The sequence below is a fragment of the Idiotropiscis lumnitzeri genome, chromosome 17, assembly GCF_059441095.1.
Source record: "Idiotropiscis lumnitzeri isolate Australia: NSW breed Sydney's pygmy pipehorse chromosome 17, RoL_Ilum_1.0, whole genome shotgun sequence".
Classification (NCBI taxonomy): Eukaryota; Metazoa; Chordata; class Actinopteri; order Syngnathiformes; family Syngnathidae; genus Idiotropiscis; species Idiotropiscis lumnitzeri.
In genome coordinates, this window is record NC_142407.1 from 6,996,334 (window position 1) to 7,013,501 (window position 17,168).

Sequence of the window (17,168 nt, forward strand, 5' to 3'; positions counted from 1 at the left end):
CCAGGTATTACATACCCACGCGAGCATTTAAGTATCCCAAAAGTCCCCAGGGAGAATTCTCTCTAGCACACTTGCAGGGTCTCCAAAAGGTACCAGAGCAAGCTGTGTGGAGGCGAGCTCAACCTAGTCGTAACTCCTCGACCCCGCAAACTATTTCATACTGCTTTCCTGTCAGAAAGGTGACGCTCCACATCCCTAAACCTAGATTCTGTAGCCAAGGATTGGACCACCAAGGTGCATAGCTCATGTACCCGACTTCCTTGGATACAGCACCCGACTTCCTGGGCCCTGCCCGCTGGTGATGAGCCCATGGGAAGGGGGACACACGTGAACTTTTCGGGCTGAGCTCGGCCGGGCCTTATGTGTGCAGGCCCGGCCACCAGGCGCATGCCAAAGGGCCTCACCACCAGGCTGGCTCCAGAAACAGGCCCTACGAGCCCACATCCGGGCAAGGGAAAATAATGTCCATATATGTTAATCAGAATTGTGGGTCTGTGAACCATACTTTGTCCGGTCCCTCACCTCGACAACTTGGCTCCTAATATCACTGGGACACACAAACCCCTCCACGACGATAAGGTGATGGCTTATGCAGGGGAATCCAACAGCTACGGTCAATGTTTTACCCAAATATTGGGTCAAATGAACTACAATCATGGATTGTTTCAATTGTATGTTTTCATTATATACCGTTCCCAAATGCTGGGTCAAATCAACTCCAATTCTGGGTTGTAATTTCAATGTGTACATATTTTTTAGGTCTATAATGGTAATGTTGTTATAGACCTAATTAATGAAACACCGCCATATTTTGTATAGGCTGATTGACAATAAAAATCAATTTGACTACAGTCTTGAAGTACATTTCAGTCTGTGGCATTTTCCTCTTAGGTAAAAGAGTTGAATCAAGCACTTTTAGTACTTTTATCGACCTTTTCAAACAAGTATTTGTGCTTCTGTGCCCATCTCTGTGTAGATTTTACTGTACAGTAATGACTTTACCACGTTACCTAGTAGTAACTGTAACGTAGTACGGAGGTGGGTTGCTAGGTTCGTTACTGACGTCATCAGGACACGCCTGGGTGGGCGGAGACAAGGCCGTGGAAAGTGCTCCGAGTGGGAGGGGTGTCCCGTCGGCAGGCCCCACTGAGTCAGACAGCAGACAGCAGCTGCGGCGAGAGGAGCACACTGCGTTACTCTCTCCATTAAAAAAAAAGACACACACACAGCGACACATTTCTTAGCTTTAGACTTACGGTGCACAGAACGACAGCACGCTCAACATCCAACATGGTGGACCGCGAGCAACTGGTGCAGAAGGCCAGGCTGGCCGAGCAGGCTGAGAGATATGACGATATGGCAGCTGCCATGAAGTCGGTAAGTAGCCATTCTCGATTGGCCTTTTCTTTTTTTTTTTTTTGCTTTATACAAATATATATAATTCATTTCCCGAGCGCATAAATGTGCGCTGCGCTTGTATGACTAAAAGCACGCCCATTTAAGATCCTGGGCAGAGGCGCAAGGTGTCTTTCATGGCATGTCCCGACTTACCCCACACGAAATTGGTGTATGAAAGTTATATTTAAAGACCGCGATTTCAGTAACAAATTACCAGTGAGGCTGATTCCATGCGGTTAAATTACGATTTGGACAACGTTATTTGGTTCGGGGGCTGCAAGGCCCGCGAAGCTCATGTATGCACATAGCACTGTCATAATGTTAGACGGGGGGTGGGGGGGGGCTGTGGGGTGGGGGGCACACCGCGATACGATTTGGCTCATTTGGGGTCCAATCATTCATTTGGAGTATTAATAGTGCTGGTAGCGGTCGGCGATCGTGAGAATGCGGACCGCTTGATCTTGGGGCGGTGCCTTTCGGCCAGGCTCCCTTTTTACGGTCTGCGTGCGTGGTCGTGTGGGCAGCCCCCCCTTTACACACACACACACTCCACGCTCAAACCATCACCACCCAGTGTGACAAGATGAATTGGCGTCTAATACAATTTTTTACAACGACACATCATCGAATAGTGTTCGGGGTGCCAGTAGCCGAGTTCGGTAGCTGTGCGCCGATCAGAATCCTGTGTCGACGGTTCCCGTTAACATGATGCTGAATTGGCATCGAGTGAATATGATTTAGCACTTTTCACGACGCGTCCTCTTCACGGGTGCGCGTTTGACGCATTAGGAAGAGCAATATTGGCTCAAGGTTGATCGCAATCGATTCTGGCGCAAGATGCGCGCAAGATAAGCGCCCCTTTTTGTAGACGTGGGTGTTGGTGTACGCGCAGCTTCCCCCCCCCTCTTTCCAGATCTCTTTAATTGTCGTATTGCAGCAAAACGGTCGAACTGTCGCATGATGGAAGGCGCAGCCGCAATAATCGATGTCGTGTATGGCAGCCGCATATCCGTGCACCCTCGGCCTTTCTCGGCCCCGCAGCCATCCAGCAGGTCCGCACAGAGGCGTGCCGCAGCATCTGCCAAGATGCAGCACAGGCCCACGCGTAGTGCACCATTTCAGGAGCAGCATATTGTCTGAACAAATACAGTAGCTACAGCAGCTCATTTAAATATGACGAGAGCTCGACAGACATAATTTATTGTTCCTGTTAATAGAATATGTAATTGTCATTGCCGTGAGAAATTTGAAAATATCCAACCATAAGGCAAACATAGCATGAGCAACTATTGTGACCCATGCATGTATAAAGAACACTACAAGACGCTACATGTTTCCATATTTTGCATTATATCTGTTAAAACATCAATATGTAAGGCTGATTATTTAGTTGTTCACAATGTTTCAGGGACAGTGGCTCCACCCCGTCCCATTTATGCAGAGTCAGAGGGAAAGCGGTCTGCCCCTCACCCTGCCAGTGTCTTCTCTGCAGCAGTGGGCAGAAGGGGTGTGTCTGCACTCTGCAGCCTCACCCATCATTTAAAGTGGGGAATCCCTTGCCCATGTAGACATGGCAACTGACTTTACGAAAAACAAAAACTGAGGCTAGTCAGGTTTGGGATTCAGGGACTAGATCCACAACCCATGTTCATCCGGGCCTAGCCAATGTGGAGTCTGAGGTGAGATTTTATATGTCGCCCCCCTTCATCGACAAGTTACAATACAATACAAAATAACGTTAATGTGTCTGAGTATCCATACAATTTTTTTTTGTCTGTGTATTAGTTGTAGTCATGTTAATTGGGCATTGTTTACATTTTTAATCTATGTTCACTGTTCATTGTTAGTTGTCAAGTTACTTTAAAGATGAAAAGCTTCTCCACTTCAAAGAGATTCTTTCATCCGCAGATTTCATCTAATGTTCAAGCAGTGTTTTTCTTTTGTCTGTTTATTTTAACATTCTGTAGTTTGACAGTTTATCAAGAAGTTTCATTCCTTACATTAGTCACTTGAGTGCATTAAGTACAAATACCTACAAAAGTAACAAGACAAAATGTTACTCTAAATACGTGAAAGTAGTAACAGAAAAAAAAATAATTTCTATTACAGCCTTATATTGATTCGTGTTTCACTTTTCTCCACAACAAATGAGGCTTTCATTGTTGTTTTAACTTTATAGTTTAACATTAAATAGTCCTTTATATAGATTTTTTTATTCAAATTTTGTTACTCAACCTTGGAATAATTTTATATTCAGATACCATTAAAGTGCAACTACTACCTTCATCAATTTAGACATAAACAGCAACTAAGGCGGGCACTCAAGAGTTAATTCAGTACAATTGTGCTTCTGTAAGGTTGCCAAATTAACGGAAATTAAAAAAAAAAGAAAATTGGGGGTTGAAAACTTTCGAGTTGTGTTTTCATATAAAATATTAACATTTTCACTCCAGGCATTTTAATTTGAGTTTACTTTCTCTTGCAAAAAGTTGCTGTCGTGCATGGCGCATCAATCAGAATCTAAATGGTATGTGCTGCCGTTAACAAAAACATGAGTGACCCGCTCTGACAGTCCTGCTCAAATTGAGGAAATTTCCGACTCATTTATATAATGGTGTCTCTTTTCAAATATTCAAAAAACATTATCTGTTGCCTTTCAGTGTCTTATATCAGTGTGAGTCAGATTTGCAATACAACTGAATATTCTTTCATGTCCATCTGCCATGAAAGCAAAGCTGCTGCCAAGATGTGCTCTAAAACACGTCATGCCAAAGGATTTAACATGGACAAATCTAAAGCTCAGTGACCTCTACCTGCTCAGTAACACAGGTGGTGAATATTTCTGGCTTCAAAGCGAGGCACTATCCAAAGAAGCTAACTTGAGTGAATTTTAAGCTTTAATGAAGTGGGAGAATTGTACACGGCATTTTCAAAATTACTACCCCATCAGTTCCCCGAACTGTAAATTAAATTGAACTGGGGTTCCCGTTCATGTAACATTTTTTTTCCTTTTATAAATGGACTTTTGCTAGAATCCATTTTTTTTTTCTAAGTCAGTCAAACACTTTTTTTTCCAAATAAAAAGCTGTTCTTGGCAGCATGGTGACTCACAGTCGAGAGGTTCTGGGTTTAAATCTTGGTTCAGCACGGCAATGTGGGATTGTCTTTAGATGTGGATACACACGATGTAGGTTACATTTGAATATCAGTCTTTAATGGAAACAATAAAGCCACACTAAAACAGTTTGTGTCATGGACCAAACAAGAAAAACAAAATGTGCTGTATGGTTTAAAAAGAAAATTTGGGTCACGTTAACACTTCACTGAATGACGCCTCTTTGGTGGTTCCACACAAATTTCCATGTTATGCATGGTGGGTGTGTCAAAAGTGAGGACGGAAGAATCACCGCTCCTTCATTCCTTCAGTAAGCCTGCAATTAATGTTTCCCGCCATACTTTAGAGCAGTAAAATGAATTACAAATCTCGCCAGCAAAGAGATTGGATTGGTGAGAAGTCAAAAGTGACTCGAGTTGAGGGTGCAACAGCTTTAGTGTCACTCCTCTTCTCCTTGGCCATTCGTCATGTCACTGGTATGCTTGAAGTCTTCCACTGATCCGAAGCGACCCAACTGGTATTGAGGTTGCCCTCCTCAAGTGGTGTGGGAAAAGCCCCCAGACCTATTTGGCTACACTCCTGATAGATACATTTGATCACATACTTGTAATCTTATACTTAGAAATTGCCAGTTCTGTTAACCGTGTTTTGTTCGAGGGGCACAAGAAGAAAATGTTGATTTACTACAAGGGCCTTAGATCAGTGGTGTCAAACTCATTTTTGTGGACACGCCACAGCGTAGTTACGGTTTCTTTCAGATGACCGTTATGACTATGAACTATAAATAGAAGATCACATACACACAACAAATTGATGGAAAGACAGTTTTGAAATCAGAAGCCAGTATGTAATTGTTTGTGCAACAATTTTTCAATTTTTTTTTCAAAGGGGAGGATTGGTAACAATTAACTGGCAATATCTCATATCTCAATGTTGTTAAAATTGAAGAAAATGTGCGAGAAACAGGAAGTTGACGCACACAGTATGCCCTTTGCGCGCCACATAAAATGAGGTTGCGGGCCAGATCTGGCCCCCGGGCCTTGAGTTTGACACCTACGGCTTCGCTGAATATGATCACGACTCCTAGATATTTCAGCAAGTCACAAAGGACAGTGAGATAAAGTCATTAGCCGACCACCTACACATGAATGAGACTCAGTTTCCACCACTGCAAGATTTATATTTTCACAGAAACATGCTCAGGCAAAATTGCGCTTCCAATCTATTCTTTTTATATTATGTACTCGCTCTTCTACTAACATGAGACAACGTGCTCTCAAGATTCGGCCGTGGACATTTTTTGGGGGTGATAGATTCTGAAATAGCTGAAGAGGCAGGTGGGCAAGGTACTAAAAGACATTCAAGCAGACAAGAAGTGCAATTACCACAACATGGAATGCGTTTAAATGCAGTCTGCAACCCTTTTAAATCCCGAACATTGGCAATAATCAAATTTTGTTGATGCAGACGAATCTTGGAGTAGCACTCATACATACAGTAGAACATAAAATTTGAAATCATATTCTTCCTGATAAAATCATGTCGCATTCTCCCAGACTTATTGGTACAAGCATATGCCATACAGGGTGGCATCTTTGCCAAAGAAACAAGAAATAACGTTAAAACGCTACAGAGAAATCAACACATTCAAGTTAGGCGGTCTCAGGGTTTGGCAATGTAAGATGGTCGCTTCAGCTACTTGACGAAGTAAGATGTGAATCCACCAATGCGCATCTTACATTGCCACTCACTCATCGAGCTTAACTTGAAAAGATTGATTTCTTCGTGGCATTTTCAAATCACAAAAAACACGGTTTATATATCGACACATATTTACGTGTTTATATTTAAATTTGTGTGTCTGGCACCAACTTGCCGGAAATACACAAACGCAGGCGCAGCACAGAATCACACTTTTGGAGTGAGGAGGAAACAGTTTTATTCTTGTGGTTAGTCACATGAGTATACATAACGCGTTTTCTTGATGGTACAACGTCAGAAGCGGAAATGACGGTATTTGCGCGTCGCCCTGTTCAGATCCGAACGTTCCAATTGGTCACAACTCCCAAGTATGCGGGAGTAACTGTTCCCTCACACATGTAAACGATTAATCCCAAATGTTTCATAAACTAAAATTTGAACCTTAGCCCGCATACGGCATGAAAACTTAGTCAGTGAAGCAATAGGCTAAGGCTGACAATTAATGGAATCAAAAGGTGTAACTAGAGACTGGGATCAAAAGGCACTCAACATAAGGGACCATAAAGAAACAATAAATCAGCCAAGCACACCCTCATGCCAAACAAAGTCCAACAGAAATTCCAAAATCCGCAAGGGATCAATGGCAGCATTCATATTTTGATTCGCTTATGACACACCAACACGTCTTCACACAAACCTGAATTAAATGTAAATAAATATATATATATATATATATATATATTTTTTTTTTAATCTGAGATGCTTAATGATTTTTTGGTTGTAACAATTCGGAATACCTTTATGTTGCGACTCCTAATATATGACCGTGTGCACAATATACTTCCCCTCTGTTTTTATTTTATCAGACTTCCTCTCCCTCCATCCAGCCCACGTTGCCTCCACACTGCACACATTGCTTTTGAAATGATAAACCTGTCACTGTAATGTTTTATATGCCCAGCGGCTGCACTAACAGGAATTGCCGTTGTACACGGCAACAAAGTGACACTTGAAGCACCGTCATAACTCAATAGTGTATGCTTGCTTCTCCTCCCCCTCTTATTAGCTCTTTGTGGCTAAAGCAACAATCCCCTTTCACACCGCCAGTGACGTCAGGTAGTCCACTGCGCCTTTGTGCTCTGCTCCCTGAAAAGAGGGTCAGCAGGGGGCTTGTCACATCATCTTAGGAGAGCCTCCAGACTTGGAGCAAATGAACAAGGAAGACCAGAGAGGAAGCGTGGACCTTTCTACGCCTTTTCTATATGCATCAAAAACTCAGTAAATGAAACGTGAGACAGTAGTCATTCACTTCCAACTGCGGCTTCACATGCACGCTCACCCCCCACCACACTCGCAGCGTTTGCAGTTTCCTGTGTATGTTCATGACCAAAGAGAGCTGTCAAAGAGGAAGCGATTGATTGTACCCAGTTGTTTGGAGGTTCGGGCGTCGTGGGGAAGGATGAGTTGCGAGAGCGCAGCGATTGATGAGCATTACGGGCAGACAGAGCGCCATTGTCATAGCGGCACCATGGCTTCCGTCAGGGCTTTCTGCTTACCCCGGAATCTTGGACACAAAGATAGCCATGTTGTTTTTCTCAACCTCGTCACTTCATTGTTTTGTTAACATTGGTTATCAGCCAGGTCCAACTCGACATGAATTGAAATAGAATGGAAATGATGCATCGGGCAGTATAGAACCACAGTCATTGATGTTTTTCTACAATGAGCTATGGGGGTTGGGTGACTTTTTTGTCTGTGCTTGGAAGTGAGCTCATTATGCAACTGATGCCGCTTTATTGTTTTCGTGCCTTTATGCCCTTCCGGGACAGAGGTAATATTATTTATGGGCGCCGTGAAATGTATGTATTGTTTTGAAAAATTAGTTAAGTGTCAAAATTGTGCTTAAAATAATAGCGTTATATTTCATTACAGGACAGACTTAACAATAGTCAATTTCAGAGTTTTGGTCTATCTTGAGTTTTATGTCACACCATGTCAACGTGATTAATAGTTGACATATTATATAGCCGCTTACTGGATTCAACTGCCTCTCCAAGTAAATGTTTAACCAAAAGGAAATCTGATTGGCTTTTTGATATGCTAACACGGGATTAGGTATTGTTGAGAATCAAATTTTTTGGGATATTTTTTGGGCTCACAAAATTCAACTACCTACAGAGCATTGAAAATGGACCATTATGTACTCCTCGCACAAATGCAACCCAAGTTCTATTCTGGTTGGGTTTTATTATTCGCCACATTCTGTCTTTGACCTCTTTGAGCTTTTTCAAACAGTTTAAAATGGGTTGTACGTAAACCCCTAAAAGTGAATATGACAAGTGGCCACTGTTTGAGTGGGCTGAAGGTTCTGAGAAGGGAATGGGTTTATTTGCAGGGATTCCCACCCACACTGCTGCGGCTTTGTCCACACCAACAGCCATGTCAGCATCCTTTCCACGAGAGATTATAACTCGGATAAGATTTTGCAGTTGCTATGGAAACTGGCACTTGTACCATCAGATTACTGTTTCCTCCTACTTTTGCTCTATTACATTACAGGTAGCCTCACTGCGAAGCACAGCTCAGTTAAAAAGAACCCCCCCTTCCTATTTTAGCCTAGAATTCTAAGGAGACACATTTGAATGCTCATGCTTAATGCGGTACACCTGAAGGACACACGCTTTCCTCCATTAGTGATGCTGCTAGGCAGCTGATGCGTTTTAACATTGGCGGAAGAATATGACAAAAAGAACACCTCACTTGTCGTCTCTGAAGTCGAGTCCACTTTACTTGGTCGCAACCAGCAGAGGCGCTGTTGAGTCGGTCGCAACAGTTCTGCAGTCTGAAAAAAATCAAAAAATATAACATCAGTTATAGGTAGTTCATTTTATCAATGAACATTTGATGCACAACGTCTTCCCATTACGACATCACAACAAGAGTTCGTCAGAGATTCTCACATCCCCGAATATTTTTCATGTTTTTTAATAGCGGCAGTATCGTAATCAGGCTTATATTGTCAATGTGGTTAAAGGTACATGGTAATAATTAGAATTAGAAATCCCTTTATTGTCATTGTACTCAAGTGTGCAACGAGATTAGAGTCATTTGGTTTTTCCATTGGTATGCACAATATCACCAAAACAACTCGGTTGTTTTGAGCAAAATCTCCGTTAGTAATAACATATAGAGCAACGTTAGAACCCCCCCACCTCCCTTCCCGCTCTGGTGTGCTCATGGAACAGAATTCTGTGCTGAAAAAAAAAAAAAAAAAAGGAAACCAACAACAGGCTTTACACTTTGAAAAGGTCTGTAAAGACTCCTCTGTCACACAGTCCCAGTGGGGTAAAAAGGATTAAATCCCCCCCGGCAGACACAGGCCTGTCAAAACACGACAAAACAAGCTTTGAGCGATGACGACAGCCAATCAGAATTCATCACAGAGTATGATGTCAGTGTGCTGAAGGCGTGGCTTCCGCTTCTGGACGACAAACCGCTTTAGTTGTAGTACTGGTGTAAGAAAAACAAATGCTTGACAAAAGATGAATTTTGGAATTCATGGGAATGTTTCGAAGCTGTTAAATCAAAACTAATTGTGGTTCGATGATTTTTGTCTGTCAGGTCACAGAGCTGAATGAAGCACTTTCCAATGAAGAGCGGAATCTGCTCTCCGTAGCTTACAAGAACGTCGTCGGTGCGAGGCGTTCATCCTGGCGCGTCATCTCCAGCATTGAGCAGAAGACGTCCGCCGACGGTAACGAGAAGAAGATCGAGATGGTGCGGGCCTACCGGGAAAAAATCGAGAAGGAGCTGGAGACGGTTTGCCAGGATGTGCTGAACCTCCTCGATAACTTCCTGATCAAGAACTGCAACGAGACGCAGCACGAGAGCAAGGTGTTCTACCTGAAGATGAAGGGCGACTACTACCGCTACCTGGCCGAGGTGGCCACCGGCGAGAAGCGAGCCGCCGTGGTGGAATCCTCCGAGAAGTCGTACAGCGAGGCCCACGAGATCAGCAAAGAGCACATGCAGCCCACTCACCCCATCCGCCTGGGCTTGGCTCTCAACTACTCCGTCTTCTACTACGAGATCCAGAACGCCCCGGAGCAGGCGTGCCACCTGGCCAAGACCGCCTTCGACGACGCCATCGCCGAGCTGGACACCCTCAACGAGGACTCCTACAAAGACTCCACTCTCATCATGCAGCTGCTACGAGACAACTTGACGCTGTGGACAAGCGACCAGCAGGACGACGAGGGAGGCGAGGGCAACAACTAAGAAGAGTCTGCAACCTCATTCTGCCAAAACACCACAACAGTCGCGCTCACAAATGACAAAATAAAATAATACTGAAAAAGTTAGAAATTAAGATAAAAAGCGGGTGGAGGGGTAAGAGGTGGAACATCAGCAGCCAATGGTACAAACGCGGCTGCTGCTCTTTATTTTTCCACAAAGTAAAAGTGAAATAAGTAGGAGAAAAGAAGACCTTAGCTTGAGGTATAAACTACAGTTATTAAAAAAAAAATAAAAATAAAATAAATAAAACAACAAATCCCCCTTCTTGGTAGCCTCTGCAGCATTTGCTAGAATACCACCGAGAAGCAAGAGGCGTGTCTTTGGCGCCGGCGTTTAAATGGCTGGTGGAGACTGGTGTCATTGTGCAAATGAAGCGGAGGTGTCTTATCGCATTGAGTGAGGGGAGACGTACCCAGAAATTGAGTTTGATGTTATGAGCAACAGGGAAAATTTCAGTAACCTTGAATGTCATGGCCTTGCTTTTTCTTGAGAGGGCAAAGCATCCAGATGACAAATGCGGCTTATAGGGGTGTCGACATACATGCGTCATGACGTGACATCTTTAGTTGCAGCACACTACGGTCGTTGAGTGAAAAGCAGGCTGTCTCCGTTATTGACGATAACATGGAGAGGAAAAAAAAAAAAAAGTGTTCTTTTGTTTTGCTTTGTGTCAGGTGTGTGTCCAGCTAAGTCACACAGTCATACTGTAACTAAATAGAACTTCATAAAGTAAACTTAGTGCAGCTTGTCCCTATCATGTGCTGATGTGCTTTATTGAATAAATTAACTGTTTTTGGACACCTAATCCTTAGTGTCAGTATTGTCGTCACTATAATAACCTCAATTGGCTCCTGTTGGGAGTAAACAATTATATTCACAGGATTCACAGAGCGAAATGAGAAATTGGAGTTGGGTAGTGGAGATCACAAGGCTAGAAACGGTTCCACCCTTACTCTTCGGTTCGTCGTCTGAAATGGCTTCTGGAACCACAATGATGACGTATTCATGAGGGCCAGAGTTCATGCAATGTTACCAGAAGGCTCCATTTGGGGTTTGTGGATTCACTTTATCTGCAGTTTCTTTTGCCTATGACAGTATTTTGTTTCTTCGGTGTAAGATGAGAACTGCTCCAGTATTCTCCATATACAGTATTGTGCATGCTGGTGATGTATTTATAGAGTAGCTTCAATTTATTAACTTATACTGTAGATGTTATGTATTCATAGGATATTGGAAAAATACTAGACCTTATTTCAGATGATTTTCTATTTATTTCTTTTTATGGCAATTGTTAGCTCGACTTTATTTTAAAATGTGTTTTCTTTACTCCATTTGCTGAAGTACGCTATACCAAAATAGTCATTGTTACCAATAAATTGATCTGTTACAGACATTACTATGGTGACATGCAATTCTTGGCGAGAGAACAAAAAGGTGCGAGTGATGTTTGACAGCGAGGCGCATAAAGCCGTCTGGTAAAAGCTACAACTCATAAAACACGGTTTACAGGTTTGTAGGCAAATAAAACACTCCCCAAAATTGGAACTATTGAATATGTGTAATTGGTCACCACAAGACCTAACTTACTATTAATGTAATCCTAAAGAAAAAAAATCTTTATTTTTATTTGGTCAATTACAGATGATTTATATTCCAATCTGCACGCATAGTACAAACACGAGTCATGCGCAATTGAGGTAAATACTGTACATCTGACAATTCCTTACAAAGTTGAGAACATAATTTGTGTTTATATTATGGTGGTGTCACATGAAATCTCTTGGGAACCACAGAAAGACCAAAAAAAAAAATTATGTGGAATCGTACCATCACACAATTTCGCTAACATTCCATTGGATAATTTGCTATTGAAAAAAAAAAAAAAAAAAAGAATATGTACACGTTTGTATAGTATGACTGTAGGTAGTCAAACCAAAATTTTCTGGAGCATTTTATGATTTATGAAACATGATATTGTAAACTGGAAGCTGCATAGCTGAGACGCTTCCACCAATAGTCTGACTATTCAAAAACAAGTATAAGAGTGAACATGTGATCCACATTTGTTATTTTACTTGGACATTAGTTAAACTATCGTAAAAGTTCACTAATCTTTTCTTATCATTCAACTGAAGTTTGAGTTCCTAAAACAGTCCAAAGTGTCATTCGGAATATAGAAACAGCATACAATTTTGAAGTGTTCATCACATTTTGTAAAAGATATACAAAGTGATTAAAAATGAAGAGGAAGTTTTATACCACACTAGAGCAATCCTGAAAATTTAGGGGTGCACGCTGTAAATCGACGTGTAATGTAAATAGTCATTCTCACCATATTACTGCAGTTCATCAGAAATAAATAAATAAATAAAAAATAATATTACTGGTATAAAAAAAATGGATGGAGCAAAATGCCATCGTTTAGGGGCATTCTGGAGCCCTACTATCGCTTGCAAAAGACACTTAACAAAATGCCCTTTATGCTCCAATCAGATGTTATGCCAATCAGCCACAACCTTCAAACTCAATTTGAAGCGACGAAGCAACTAATCGATGAATTCACCTTTAAAATGGAGGAAGAGCAGACGGACATCATAATGAACCACCGAGGTGACTTTCTTTTAATATTTCTTCAGAGGTGAGTAATTAAAAAGAAAAAAAAAAAATCCATTGCTGCTCTGAATGTACTGAAACAAACGAGGAAAATAAGTTTTTTGATTTCTTCCTGAAGAGTTTTGGTGGGAAATAGCTGCTCAAAGATAACTAGTAATTGGATGCTATTCAATCCTGGGCCTTCCATTGGACGACCTTTGCCCTATAGGTGATTGTATTAGCCAATCAGGATTTGCTAATAAATCAAGACAGACGATTTGGGGTTGTAGAAGATTGACATTGTGGGAGCGTGACTTGAATTCTGTTTAAAATCTTTGATTTTACAACTGAAAGCTTTCCAGTTTTAAGTAACACCTATCGACACAATGAGCAGTAAATACTTACAAATAAAGTACATTTTTTTCTCGTGGGGTGTGTTGTGTAAAGGTTAATATAACCAATCAGAGTTAATGTTGTTATCTCAGCCAATCAGGGGACTTGTGACAGGAATGTGGGGTTGTAAGGAAAACATGAGAGGTCATAGTAAATGTTAACAAGCAAGTTAACCGCTCTCTCTCTCTCTCTCTCTCTCTCTATCATTATTTAATCACACAATAACGTAACAGGGTGACCTTCGTTCAACAAGCCTCGAAAACAAAGAATGTACAAAATGTGCTAATGAACTGCAGCTTTGAAATGAACCTGCTTTTCACTTGTTCTTCAGCACATGACCATTTATAGTTCTCCTAAGGAGGAAACATGACTGTAAGAAAAATGCAAATGATCACCACCAGGTGTCCCCACCATTGTTTTCTCTTTGGAGAACAGTCCTGTGTCATGTCAGAGCTTCTACTGAGCAACAATACCGACAGAAAAGGCAAGACAGAGAAAAAAAACACTAAAGGAACATGCAAAAGTCATTTAGAGAGAGGAAGGAACGGGTGCTGGTCATTGCTTCTTCACGTGAGGCACTTGCCTGGTTTCAAAGCCTGAGAGCTACTGGTTTGATGGGAACTCACATGAATCATTTATGCCTGCGTTTAAGTGGAAGGAAGGGGATGACTCAGAGGAGAAGAGGAAATGTTGAAATGCAAAGTGCTTCGGAGACAGCAGGCCATTTCACCTCAAAACCAGTGGATTGTTAGTCCTACAAGCTATTTTTTCTTACTCTAATCTTGCTAAAATCTCTTATTTTTTTTATATTGTGAATTTTGTGCAATAGAGCTCAAAATGACTATAACACTGAATGGAAAAGATCAGATTTTTTTTTCTATCCTTGCATTACAAGATTACTTGTTATTGATGGCACTACAAAGTCTTAGGACTCCATTAGATTTATTATTTTAGCAACACTCACCAAATATGATTGGTAATTCAATGGACCAAATGTTGAAAAGTAGACGGTACAAAAAAGAAAAAAGTGGTGTTCATTGTGTAAAAATCAATTGTAAATACATGAATTGTATCTGCAAAAAGCAATGGAAACAGTGACTTTAAATGAAAATACTTTACAACATTAGACAGCGGGCGATTGCGTAATTATGAGAATAACTGTAAAAAAAAAAAAAAAAAAAAACTATCATAAATTTGCTTTGCTCTAAAGGAAAGTATCAGTAATAAACCTGACTTCCTAAAATGACAACAATCTCCCACACACACAAAAAAGCCTCTAAGAATAATCAAAAAGGTTTTTTTTTACTCACCAAAAAAGATATATTGATTGGCGTTGGCATGCAGTACGTCCCTGCGTCACTTTTGCCAGTGCCTGGCAAAAAGCTACGTAGCAAAAATTGGAGCGTTAAAATTTTAGAGTTAACTTTGGGAAGTTGATTGTAACTCTAGAAACGAGTCTGCCTCTGGAAGAGAGAAAAGAAATTTTTCTGACAAGAGTCTTGTTGTGTTACTTTAACTTTGCTTAGTGAGTTTAAAAAAATTCATTCGCTGAGGGTTTGTTATTTAACTATATTTTCAAAGTGTTAATTTAACTCTGGGGAGTCTGATGCTATAAAATCTGCTAAAATCAACACTGCGGAAATCAATTGAACACTGTACTTTTTGCTTTGTATCACGCTAAAAAAAAGGGATTTTCTCCCCATCCCACTCTCTTTGTTGAAGGAGGATTTTTGCTAAATTAAAAAAAAACTATGTGCTTGTGCCAGGCGTTTCGTTGTGGTTCTCTTGCAAAACAAACCTACACCGTAGAGTTAATACTCGCTGCGCACAATAGGCAAGGAGAGCACCACTGCCAACTACTGGAGAGGATGTGCAATTACACTTTATTGTAGTACAGCAGAAAAAAAAGCATGTTCCCCAGGATCACACACGCCCCCCTCAGCATCACACCGCAAGGGGGGCCCGCCCCACTATTTGAGGAGCACTGGGGTAATTGCTTGGTGAGATTTTTGGGTGTGTGGAAGAGCGAGAGGGAGGAGAGCGAGCGACAACAGGAAAGAGATTAGATTAGAGTTATCGGTGTGTGTGTATATGTTAGATTTTTTTTTTTTTGTTGATGTTGTTGGATTTTGATTTTTTTGTTTGAGAAGGTAAATATTCTCACCTAATAAATAAACACTCATCAGACACGACAGAAATAATTAAACAGCTTTTTTGTAATAGACAAAACAAAACGCGCCGTACTACATAGAATTTACTTCTCAGTATTACAATAACCTTAGCAGTTTTTCGCCTACTGACAGTAGGCTACAGTCCTATAAATCCAGAGCCTAAATAAAAATAAAATAAAGTGCAGAGGCGGTGATTCATGTCTTATCTGCCCTGTGTAACTATACAACATGCTGGAGGCTGAGTGCATAGCAGAGCGCTCTAAAAATAGCGCAGGCCTGCAGCTTCGGAGTCAAGAGTGGGGTTAGTATGTGCATTAGTGGGCTGGCACGCAACATGAACACAGTCGGAGAGGAGGAAGAGGAAGCACGCAGCGTGCGACTCCATCACCAGTTGTGCTGATACATCTTTCATTTGATCCGCCTGTGACAGATGATTCGTCTACACTTGGATGACCTCCAACTCTACACGCTGGCACAATGACTTCTCTTAACATGCTTCGCTCGTGCGTTCTACGTACAGGAAGGTCTCAGGAAGTCAACACATACCCGCGTCAGACTTCTCAGACAATATGGAAGTGAGACGTTCACATCATTCGGTATCTACTCATTCATTTTCGGTCAGGCTTGGCCTGACTTGGGGCAATTGAGACAAACAACCATTCACATCTATAAACAATTTTGCCGCTTTTCCATTACAGGTTCTGGAACGGCCTCGCCCCGCTCTATCCCGACCTCGCTGGTCTGGCCACTGTTGCTTTTCCATTAAAACAGGCACCAATCAATTGAGGTGTTGTGTGGCGTGGTGGAACGCCACTGTACACTCTTGTTGTCTGGTCTCAAGCGAGCAAGACACTGCGGTCTACTGACAATACATAAATATACAGAATATACAGTACACTAATTGTGTTTTACAACAATACCGAACCATCTTCACAATTGCATATGTAGCTGTGGATGAACTAGCAAAGCTTTGCGGTAAAATTTTACATGAGCAGTGCACACCTTACTGGGTCCAGTAAAGTCAATAACAAGTCTTGTTTTTCAAAATACAGCATCCTTATTTCAAGAGCTGGCAGTCCGTCCTGGCGGCCGAACGGACATTTTTGGGGCAGGGGGTTGGTATGTGCAATATGAATATGAATAAGGCTGGAGGGTCGAGGTACCAAGATCACGGCTGGAGGACTGACCGTCAAAAAAAGGGTCAGGCGCCCAGCTCTGCTTATTTCTGTCTTTATTTTGAGCCACGTCCGTGCAAACTGTGTGTTCCTTTGACTGGCACTCATCCTTTTGTGGTTTCTCACACAGTGTGGACATATAGGAATATGGGTGGGGTTTGCGCTAATTAATTTTGACACTAAAACTACTCATTCTAATTAACTTTTAAAATGGTTTGTCCATTCAAGTAATATTACAAATGAAAGCACCGAAAGGCCAACACTATCATTATTAATAGTATTATAATTATTGTGACTTTTGGCTTCGCCACATTATGACCACGTAAC

At 41.6% G+C, this 17,168-nt stretch overlaps 1 protein-coding gene across 1 annotated transcript; it reads left to right on the forward strand.

The window, feature by feature from the left end:
- The first annotated feature begins 1,128 nt into the window (after positions 1-1,128).
- On the forward strand, positions 1,129-11,315 carry ywhag1 (3-monooxygenase/tryptophan 5-monooxygenase activation protein, gamma polypeptide 1). The gene is made up of 2 exons (XM_088279361.1): positions 1,129-1,377; positions 9,836-11,315. The coding sequence occupies exons 1-2, from the start codon at positions 1,291-1,293 to the stop codon at positions 10,490-10,492; spliced, it is 744 nt and encodes a 247-aa protein (XP_088135487.1). The 5' UTR covers positions 1,129-1,290; the 3' UTR covers positions 10,493-11,315.
- Positions 11,316-17,168: the final 5,853 nt, after the last annotated feature.

Excerpts from the sequence above, each read along its gene's own strand:
- ywhag1 (XM_088279361.1), top strand. The coding sequence starts at position 1,291 with ATGGTGGACCGCGAGCAACTGGTGCAGAAGGCCAGGCTGGCCGAGCAG. Across the intron at positions 1,378-9,835 it reads TGGCAGCTGCCATGAAGTCG|GTCACAGAGCTGAATGAAGC; the intron begins GTAAGTAGCCAT and ends TTTGTCTGTCAG.